This window comes from Sphaerodactylus townsendi, unplaced genomic scaffold (assembly GCF_021028975.2).
Source record: "Sphaerodactylus townsendi isolate TG3544 unplaced genomic scaffold, MPM_Stown_v2.3 scaffold_1194, whole genome shotgun sequence".
Taxonomy (NCBI): Eukaryota; Metazoa; Chordata; class Lepidosauria; order Squamata; family Sphaerodactylidae; genus Sphaerodactylus; species Sphaerodactylus townsendi.
Window position 1 is genome coordinate 1 of NW_025949732.1, and position 11,127 is coordinate 11,127.

At 51.2% G+C, this 11,127-nt stretch overlaps 1 protein-coding gene across 1 annotated transcript; it reads right to left on the bottom strand.

Annotated features, from left to right (window-relative positions):
• Positions 1 to 859: 859 nt before the first annotated feature.
• LOC125424845 (actin cytoskeleton-regulatory complex protein pan1-like) lies at positions 860 to 10,389 on the bottom strand (the record flags this gene model as incomplete). Its single annotated transcript, XM_048482282.1, has 9 exons — positions 860 to 1,529; positions 2,507 to 2,567; positions 3,461 to 3,580; positions 4,139 to 4,246; positions 5,835 to 5,945; positions 7,036 to 7,139; positions 8,875 to 9,037; positions 9,176 to 9,260; positions 10,316 to 10,389. Coding segments are annotated over 9 exons (1,332 nt in total), but the record flags the coding sequence as incomplete, so codon positions are not given.
• Positions 10,390 to 11,127: the final 738 nt, after the last annotated feature.

The window sequence follows — 11,127 nt, forward strand, 5'->3', positions numbered from 1 at the left end:
TTTTCCCTGTCAATATAATTCAGTGTTTTCACTCCATGTACACATTAATCCCACATCAGAGGCGGAGCGATCATGGGGACATTTAGGGTCACATGTCCCCGGACACATGCCAGTGGATCACATGAAAGGCGGAGAATTGCCCCTCCCCCACACCCCTCCCCTCGGCCCCGCCCCACCAGGCTGCTCCTTCAGTCGGTTACGGTAAGTGGGGCAAGGGGGGGGGGTACCTGGAGTAGGTGTTGCCCCGGGCGCAATTTCCCTCCTTACGCCTCTGTCCCACATTCCCAGTTTATGCTCCCGACAGAGGAAGGTTTAGGGCAGTGGTGGCGAACGTTTGGCACGGGTGCCAGAGGTGGCACTCAGAGCCCTCTCTGTGGGCACACGCAAACAGAGTGCCCCCCCATATTTAGGCTAGCCTGGGCTGCTGGGCTGGATTATTAGCATTAAACTTAAGACCTAGTTTTGGGAAAGCAGAGTAGGGAACCCTGTTAAGTGCTGTTAAACCCCACTGATTTTCATGTGAAGAACTACAGCGCGATCCTTTACCTGGGAGTAAGCTCGGTTGCTGTCAATGGGGCTTGCTTCTGAATAAACCCTCCTAGGGTCGTGATTCACCCCTTGGAAGAGTTGCACGGTTGCTTCAAAGCAAAGCCACCGACTGCGATCAAGCTTACTCCCAAGTATCGCACACCTCGGAGCCAACTGTTTTTCCTAAACGAAAACCTCAATATTCAGGTTAAATTGCCGTGTTGGCACTTTGCGATAAATAAATGGGTTTTGGGTTGCAATTTGGGCACTCGGTCTCGAAAAGGTTCACCATCACTGGTTTAGGGAAAATATTAACACAAAACACTTCACGCAATGTGTAATCTTTTAATTAAAGTGCGGGGGTGGGGTGGGGTACACACTCCCAAAAGTAAAAATTTGGGGATCCCTAAAGCTTGGCCTCACGACAGAAACTTTTCGTTGGACTTGGACAAACGGCGGAATCTTAGAAGGGGTCCGGAGAAGCGGCTTTCCCGCTCAGTGCTTCTCGCTGTTCTCGGGAAGTTCGGGGTTCCCTCTGAATTTGAAGGGGGACCAAGGCCTGGTGGGGACAAAAGGCCTGGGGGACAAAAGAGCTGAGCCCCGGGGGCTGAGTAAAGCCCCTTCGTTGTCACCCTGCGGAGGAGGGATGAGCTCGATAGAGAAGGGTTTGGTGGGAGCCACGGCGGGAACCCGAGCACACCGTGGGCCAGGTGGCATCTGGCCGGCGGCCTCGTCGGAAGAGCTGTCTCTCCGCTGGTCTTCGGCACCGGTGGGATGATGGGAGACTCGCGGAGCCTGGCTCAGGTCCTCTCCGCTGCCAGTGAATGGTGGCTCGTCGCTTTGTGGGGAGGGGACAGAGCTATCACTGCCTTGGGTGCTTTGCAAATCCTGCCCTAGGCCGACCGAGATTCGGGGCACCTGGAGTTCGGGAGCGCTCCTTTCCGGCCGCTGCTTAGGAAGGTTGCGGATCTGCTGGATTTGCTGCTGGAATCTCAGTTTCGCTGTGGGGGAGTTGGAAGAAGAAGAAGATTAGGAAAGGAGTTGATAATAAAACTGCAAGGATTGTCATGCCCTTATATAAAGCAGTGGTGCGACCGCACTTGGAGTACTGTGTCCAGCTCTGGTCGCCACATCTCAAAAAGGATATTGAAGAGATAGAAAAAGTGCAGAGAAGGGCAACGAGGATGATTGAGGGACTGGAGCACCTTCCCTATGAGGAGAGGCTGCAGTATTTGGGACTCTTTAGTTTGGAGAGGAGACGTCTGAGGGGGGATATGATTGAAGTCTATAAAATTATGCATGGGGTAGAAAATGTTGACAGAGAGAATTTTTTCTCTCTTTCTCACAATACTAGAACCAGGGGGCATCCATTGAAAATGCTGGGGGGAAGAATTAGGACTAATAAACGGAAACATTTCTTCACGATTGGTGTTTGGAATATGTTGCCACAGGAGGTGGTGATGGCCACTAACCTGGATAGCTTTAAAAGGGGCTTGGACAGATTGATGGAGGAGAAGTCGATCTATGGCTACCAATCTTGATCCGCCTTGATCTCAGATTGCAAATGCCTTAGCAGACCAGTTGCTCAGGAGCAGCAGCAGCAGCAGGCCATTGCTTTCACCTCCTTCATGTGAGCTCCCAAAGGCACCTGGTGGGCCACTGCGAGTAGAAGAGTGCTGGACTAGATGGACTCTGGTCTGATCCAGCAGGCTAGTGCTTATGTTCTTATTTTGGATTTATACCCCACCTTTCTCTCCTGTAAGGAGACTCAAGGGGGCTTACAAGCGCCTTTCCCTTCCTCTCCCCACAACAGACACCTTGTGAGGCAGATGGGGCTGAGAGAGTTCAGAGAGAACTGACTAGCCCAAGGTCACCCAGCAGGAACGAAGAAGTGGGGAAACACATCTGGCTCACCAGATAAGCCTCTACCTGCTTATTATAACTGTGCTAGAACTGTCTGGGAAGTCCCAAACCGTACCTTTCATTAGAGATTCGTTCTTCTGCTGCAGAGCCTGAATCTCAGAAGCCATGGAGGAGATCTGCGATGGAGAGAGGAAGCGGATATTTTTAAAAATGAATCGGATGTAATGTACAAATGCACAGGCAGAATAATCCGCTTTCAATCCACTTTCACAATCGTTTGCAAGTGGATTTCGCCATTCCGCACTGCTGCAAAGTGCATCGAAAGTGGATTGGAAGTGCATCAAAAAGCACTTGCGAAAGCGCCCTAGGTGTTTCAAAAAGTCCACCCGGCAGACGGTACCTTCTTTATTGATATCTGTTCCATCTTAGCCCCCTCCTCTGAAGATTTTAATCAGACCAACTGCTTGTGGAAAGAACTATGTTATCAGAGGTTCTCGGACACCCTGCAGTTTTCTCGCGCTAGACACGGGGCAGGTGGGTTTAGAAGAAGAAGAGTTTGGATTTATATCCCCCCTTTCTCTCCTGCAGGAGACTCAAAGGGGCTTACAATCTCCTTGCCCTTCCCCCCTCACAACAAACACCCTGTGAGGTGGGTGGGGCTGAGAGAGCTCCGAGAAGCTGTGACTAGCCCAAGGTCACCCAGCTGGCGTGTGTGAAAGCGCACAGGCTAATCTGAATTCCCCAGATAAGCCTCCGCAGCTCAGGCGGCAGAGCTGGGAATCAAACCCAGTTCCTCCAGATTAGATACACAGGCTCTTAACCTCCTACGCCACTGCTGCTCTTTGCCCCAATACGATTGCGTTCGAATCAGGCAGAATACAAAGACAGCTTGTTTCCTCAAGGGACAGGACCTACGTTGCTGCAATTGGGCAGGAATTTTACCCCCATCCTCTCAAGATTCATTGAGAAAGACCATCGCGTTGAACTCATTGAGCAAAGGGGCACCTGTCCTGTGGCACTGCGAGGCCTACGGGGAAAGAACCCCTGAAATGGTATATTAGTCTCTTACCATTTCTGTTTTCTCTTTCAGCAGCTGCTGGAGGCTCTGTACTTCCGCACTGCTGCTGCTGCTGGGAACATCTGGGGCAGCAGGCTGGCCTTCTGGAGGTCTGGTAGATTTGGGCACAACCTGTGCAGAGATGCAAAGAAGAAACCGTGGTTGTTCCTGACGGCTATTCCTGGCGGTCTTTAGGGAACGACAGCCAGGTGCCATGTATCCAAATGTACAAAGAAGAAGAGCTTGGATTTATACCCCACCTTTCTCTCCTGTAAGGAGGCTCAAGGTGGCTGACAAGCTCCTTCCCCTCCCACAACAGACACCCTGTGAGGTAGGTGGGGCTGAGAGAGTCCTGAGAGAACTGTGGCTAGCCCAAGGTCACCCAGCAGGAATGTAGAAGTGTGGAAACTCACCTGGTTCGCCAGATAAGCCTCTGCCTCTCAGGTGGAGGAGTGGGGGATCAAACCCGATTCTCCAAATTAGATTCCACCTGCTCTTAACCACTACAAAATGTTGGCTGTCAAACCGGTACCTAACAATCTCATGACTTGCAAAAGGAAAACAAAAATCCTCCAAAGTCACGGCTCTGTCCCCTCCTCAAGAAATGGTGGGAGACGTGCTGCAAGCACGGTGGCAGACAAAATGGGAAGTTCCCCCCCCCAAAAGGGAGGAAGGGGTGATAATTCTTACCAGGACTTCTTCAGGCTTAGGAGGCTCCCCCGACCGCCCTTCTTTGCCTCCTCCGGGCTGTTTCTGGGACTGCTCCAGTTGCTGCCTCTGTCTGAAAAGCCCCTTCAGCTGTTGGGGAGGGAGAAAACATCAGATCCAGTGAGATTCCAGACAATTCAGGCTGCTCCCGGGGGTCGGGTGGGATTCCCAAGGATTATTATGCTGCTCGTGGTCAGTAGATTCAGGACAGGGAAAAGGAAATACTTCTCTACACGATGGGTGATTAAAATGTGGAATTTGGTGCCAGAGGGTGTAGGGATAGCCACAGGCATGGATGGCTTTAAAAAGGGATTAGACCACTAAACCCACTGAGTGAATGGAACCTCCATGTTCAAAGGGAGTCAACCTCAAAAAAAAATGAGTTCCAGGAAGCAACATCAGCAGTCCCAGAAGTCCCAGCTTCCAATGTGCTTTAGATGCAGTATGGAGCTACTCAACGCTTTGTGATAATTTGTGGCTGTTCCATGAATTTCTTTTTTGGTACAGTTTTCCCAATCAGTAACCTAATGTTAATTTGAGTCTTATATTCAGTTTCAGTCACAAGGACAGGGTTCCTCCAGGGCCTTTTTTTGTTTTAAAGAAAAAGAACCCACAACCAGTTTGATTTGGCTTTCGAATGCCTTGGGACAACCAGTATTGCTAAGTAGATGGATGGATGGATGGATGGATGGATGGATGGATGGATGGATGGATGGATGGATGGATGGATGGATGATGGATGGATGGATGGATGATGGATGGATGGATGGATGGATGGATGGATGGATGGATGGATGGATGGATGGATGGATGGATGGATGGATGGATGGATGGATGGATGGATGGATGGATGGATGGATGGATGGATGGATGGATGGATGGATGGATGGATGGATGGATGGATGGATGGATGGATGATGGATGGATGGATGGATGGATGATGGATGGATGGATGGATGGATGGATGGATGGAGAGAGAGAGAGAGAGAGAGAGAGAGAGAGAGAGAGAGAGAGAGAGTATCTTGTTTAAGGAAAGGAAAAGAACCTGTCCGGCTTTTTTCCTTTCTTTAAACAACCAATATTGCTCCCAGCTCAAAAAACTTTAATTGCCCTTGGCTTCAAGTGACAATACAGAAGATCCGAAGCCCATTAAGGTGAAGAAAAGCAAACAAAGCCCTTAAATATGGCGGTGACACAGGAGGAGATGACACAAGAGCCACATCCCGCAGCTCACGCACATCCCTACACACCCGTGCCGTGGCGTTTTCCTCGGTTTGCCCCCTTCCAGAGAGGCTTGCTTTCGTTTTCAGATCTCCTAATGGACTGGCGTGGTTCCCAGGTTTCCCTCGCCTCCTGCAACAGTCTAAGATTCAAAAGCGGTGGCTTCCATAGTATCCCCAGTACAGTTGCCAACTCCAGGTGGGAAAATTCCTGGAGATTTGGGGGTGAAGCCTGGGCAAACGTTTGGGGGAGAAACCTCAGTGGGGTATGATGCCATCCAGCCCCCTCTCCAAAGCAAGCCAGCTTTCCAGAAGAACTGATCTCTGTGGTAAATAAAACTGAGGGAGTGCCAGGGGAATGCAGCTCTGCACTGATTGTTTGCCGCAGGTTAACGGTGAAGGGTTCGAATCGTGCATCGGAGGGAAAGCGCAGAAGGCCAATAAAAGCAGCAACTCGCCTGCTCGGTCACCAGCTGATGCCGTTGTCTCAGGGTCTCCCTCTCCTCCTGGGGGCTCTGGACGACTCTCGCAGAGGGGTCTCGGCTCGGACTCGGGACCCGGGTGGGTGGCTGTTAGGGGGAAACAAAACAGACCTGCACAGTAGAAAGGAACCAGACTGCCACGTCTTGCAGGCATCCCCGTGGCTTTTGCGTCTCCTGGTGTTTGTGGGTGGGAAGGGGGTTCCGAATCGGGACTTCCTGTGAACGGGACCCTCGCTAAAGGCCGGGACAGGGTTTCAAAGAGGTAACCCGGCGGGGGCATCCTTTAGAGTCAAGACCTGTTTCCCCATTGACACTCAAGCAGACAGTCCTTGGCATTTCATGTTAGGATCAGCAGTGACGTAGGAGGTTAAGAGCTCGTGTATCTAATCTGGAGGAACCGGGTTTGATTCCCAGCTCTGCCGCCTGAGCTGTGGAGGCTGATCTGGGGAATTCAGGAATTCACACGCCAGCTGGGTGCCCTTGGGCTAGTCACAGCTTCTCGGAGCTCTCTCAGCCCCACCAACGTTACAGGGTGTTTGTTGTGAGGGGGGAAGGGCAAGGAGATTGTCAGCCCCTTTGAGACTCCTACAGGAGAGAAAGGGGGGATTTAAATCCAAACTCTTCTCTTCTTCTAAAGAATCGCAGGGAAGGGATTTCCAAAAGGACCTTTCTTGGCCTTACAGAACTTCCACTATAAACAATAGGTAAGTACTGAATGGATTGAGGGGATGGGAAGGCCGCAGGGCATAACTCAATCTCAGATCTCTTGCAGCTGGATATTTGCAAAAAAACCACCATCCTGAGGGCAAAATGTAAGTGGATCCACTTTTTAAACAATACTGCATCGCCATGTGCTTCCGAGCTTGCAGTGGCAGGAGCAGCAGCAACGTAGTGGTTAAGAGCAGGTGTGCTCTAATCTGGGGAACCGGGTTTGATTCCCCGCTCTGCCACTTGAGCTGTGGAGGCTTATCTGGGGGACCAGATTAGCTTGTGCACTCCCAACACACGCCAGCTGGGTGACCTTTGGCTAGTCACAGTTCTTCTGAGCTCTCTCAGTCCCACCTACCTCACAGGGTGTTTGTTGTGAGGGGGGAAGGGCAAGGAGATTGTCAGCCCCTTACAGGACAGAAAGGGGGGGGGGTATAAATCCAAACTCCTCCTTTCCTGTTTTCCTTACTGGTGTGGGAGTGGCAACTCGGTCTGATATCCTCCCTTTCAAAAGGTCTTGCATCCGATACAAGCAAACTAAGGTCTGGTCTTCTTTCTCTCGTTTGATTGCACCTTTATGGGCGTAAACAAAGAAGTTAATAAAAGCATAAATAAATAGATTTAAAAAATAGATTAAGATAAATAAAAGCAAGGCAGTCAACAAAAGGGTAGTTAAACCATATAACTGGAGCGGGTCTGCTAACGCCAAAAATTTGGCCACCTCCACAGTCCTACGTGGACGCCAATCACGCAGCAAGGAATAAATCTTCGCCTTCTCAGAAAATAGGGGGCAATTCTGGCTGTGAGGAGCTGCGTGGCGTAGTGGTTAAGTACTTGCACTGCCACTCACATGGTCAGGAGTTCGAGCCCCCTGTGGGTCAGGTATCCTGGCAGCTGGCTCATGGTCAACTCAGCCATCCATCCATTCCTTGGTCGGTAAATGAGTACCTAGCACATCGCTAGGGGGTAAAGAATAGCCGGGGAAAGCAATGGCAAACTACCCCACAAAAACGGCTTGCCGATGAAATCACTGCTTGCAGTGGTACCCCACGGTTGGACAGGACTGAGGGGGAAACTTTTACTGGGTGTGAGGATCGATGAAGAGCCTCCTCAGCGTGGTACTCATTTCACAGGCTAGTAAAATACGTTCAACTGACTCAATTGACCTCTGGGAACAGGGGCGTGTTCTTTTGTGGGGAGGGATCCGTAGGAATGTGCCCCACAGGTAAGCAGAAGGAAGAGCATTCGAACAAGCCGGCATAAACAGGCGTCTTTGTTGAGGATAAATTTTAAAAGTACAATGGCAGGGCTCTGTCGGGAGGAAGAGTGATGAGTCCCGTAGGTGGAACGGCTTTCAGGTAGTGAGGTGATAAGTTTTGAGTTTCTATTATCATTTATTGCACCTTTTCCAGCGGGGGGGGGGGGGGGAACTGTGAGTCAGCAGAGCGAGAAAATGCCGAGTAAGAATGACCCAAGCGTTCCCATCCGTCCAACAGTGGTTCTAGTCTCCTCTACATCAGCGGTTCTCAACCTGGGGGCCGCAACCCCTCTGGGGGTCGAACGACCCTTTCACAGGGGTCACCTAAGACCATCGGAAAACACATATTCCCGATGGTCTTAGGAACCGAGACACAAATAATTTTATGGTTGGGGGTCACCACAACATGAGGAACTGTATTAAAGGGTCGTGGCGTTAGGAAGGTTGAGAACCACTAAGAACATAAGAACTAGCCTGCTGGATCAGACCAGAGTCCATCTAGTCCAGCACTCTGCTACTCGCAGTGGCCCACCAGGTGCCTTTGGGAGCTCACATGCAGGATGTGAAAGCAATGGCCTTCTGCTGCTGCTGCTGCTGCTCCTGAGCACCTGGTCTGCTACGGCATTTGCCATCTCAGATCAAGGAGGATCAAGATTGGTAGCCATAGATCGACTTCTCCTCCATAAATCTATCCAAGCCCCTTTTAAAGCTATCCAGGTTAGTGGCCATCACCCCCTCCTGTGGCAGCATATTCCAAACACCAATCCCACGTTGCGTGAAGAAGTGTTTCCTTTATTAGTCCTAATTCTTCCCCCCAGCATTTTCAATGAATGCCCCCTGGTTCTAGTATTGTGAGAAAGAGAGAAAAATTTCTCTCTGTCAACATTTTCTACCCCGTGCATAATTTTATAGACTTCAATCATATCCCCCCTCAGACGTCTCCTCTCCTCAGACGTCTCCTCTCCTCTACATCAGCCTCCTGCAGACTGTTGGAGAGGGAATCCCCCCTGCAGTCATGGCTAATTGAAAACAGGAATGGAAAGCTCTTACTTTGAATTGCTTGATCCACCTGGGCCAGGGCAGCGCCACAGCGAGGACACGTTTCCCCGGATCTGCTGTCGTCGGCTGGCGCGCTCTCCCGCACTTCTCGGGTCTGGAGGGCGCCGTTCGACCCGGGCCCGTGGAGGCCTTGTGCCGCTTCCATTTCTGCCAACTGGGAAGAGTGCCATGACACCTGGCTGAGACCCCTCCTCAAACCCCCAATCCCCACCTGCCAGTCTCCAGGAATTTCCCAAACTGGAGTTGGCACCCCTAACTCCTTCCCATGAGCTCCCGCTTGCGTCTTTCGTACCTTCCGCTCCAGCAAGGAAATTTTCGTCTCCCTCTCTGTTCTGTCCTCGTCTCCGGCTTCCTCAAGGTGTCTCACGGCCTGTTGTCTGAGCACACAAGAGCTGTCTTCAGCGACTGAGCCACGCAGGACCCAGGCAGTGCCACGGCTGTTATTATTTCTTGGTGGCACACAGACAGTGGTGGGATCCAAAAAATTTTAGTAGGTTCCCATGGTGGTGGGATTCAAACTGTGGCGTAGCGCCACTGGTGCTGGGCGGGGCATGACAGAGGCGTGGCCAGGCATTCCGGGGGCGGGGCATTCCTGGGCGGGGCTGTGGCAAGGACACAGCCGCTGCGCCGGTCCTTGGGCGGGAAACGAATGCACGCAGGCGCAGGCTGCCACGCACGCCGGTGCACCTCCTGCTAGACTGCTTCAAGTTCTGCTGAGAGGAGGGGCGTAACTAATGCCAAAATCACGTGGCAAAATCCGCAGGTAAAGCATACTCGGCACACACAAATAATTGGTGGCTACTCTCGGGGGGGTACGAGAACCTGCTGGATCCCACCTCTGCACGCAGACCATGCAACTTCCCTCTGAGCTGTGACTCTGCTGCGGGGGAGATTTCATATCATGCCTTTCTTCCAACATGGAGCTCAAGGCGGGCATATTTGGCTTCAGAGCAGCAGTGGCGTAGTGGTTAAGAGCAGGTGCACTCTAATCTGGAGAACCGGGTTTGATTCCCCACTCTGCCCCTTGAGCTGTGGAGGCTTATCTGGTGAACCAGATTAGCTTGTGCACTCCAACAACCGCCAGCTGGGTGACCTTGGGCTAGTCACAGTTCTTTGGAGCTCTCTCAGCCCCACCTACCTCAGGGTGTTTGTTGTGGGGGTGGGGGAAGGGAAAGGAGTTTGCAAACCCCTTTGAGTCTCCTTACAGAAGAGAAAGGGGGGGGTATAAACTCTTCTTCTTTAGACTCAACTGGCAGCAGCGTTGGAGGAAAAGACAGACGACTATGAACTGTGTGACTCACTTTCCTTTGGGGCCATTTCAGCGTTGCGTTCTGCCCTGGACTGACAATGTTTGGGGGGGGGCGATATTTGATGCCACAGATCCACGCAGCCACACCCTCCAGCCACGTTTTCCCCTCCCCAGATTGCTTACTTCTCAGCCAACTGGTCTTCCAGAGAGGCAATGACTCTGCCCAGACGCTGCTTCTCCGTGCTACATTCTTTGTACTGCAAAGGAATTCGTAAACATCAGGAGAAGCAGAAGCAAACCACAACAATTTGGTTTTAAAAACGCCTTTTCCTATTTTCTAAATATTGCCCTGTTCTTTAAAAACGTTTCGACCACATGTTTTTGGGGGTTGTTTAAAAAAAAAAAAACACAGGCATTTTTCTGGTCAGAATAGGAAGTCATTCCAGAGAGGAATCGCAGATGATGGTAGAGATGCCTTGCTTGTCCGCAAAATGATTGATCGGTCAGTGACGATGGCCTGTGATCGGTCCAGTTTTAGTATGAATGTACAATCCGTAACTTTTTTCCTGGCCAGGGAGGTTTATATATCACATGTCTTGCATGTCTGGGTGCTGGATAATGGTGTATAACCGTCGAAGCAACACTCTGGAAATGATAGAGGAGGAATTCCTGCTGGAATTGCAGTGTGAGGGGCCAGGGCTGATACCTCTGGCTCGAGAAATCCCTGAAAATGTGGGTGATGGAATCTAGGGAGGGCAGGGTTTGGGGAGGAGGGGGACCTCAGTGGGGTGCAATGCTGGCAGGGGCTGATGGGATTTGTAGTCCATGAACATCTGGAGAACCACAGGTTGCAGACTCAACCTTCTAAAGCAGTGGCGGCGAACCTTTGGCACTCCAGATGTTATGGACTACAATTCCCATCAGCCCTTGCCAGCACGGCCAATTGGTCATGCTGGCAGGGGCTGATGGGAATTGTAGTCCATAACATCTGGAGA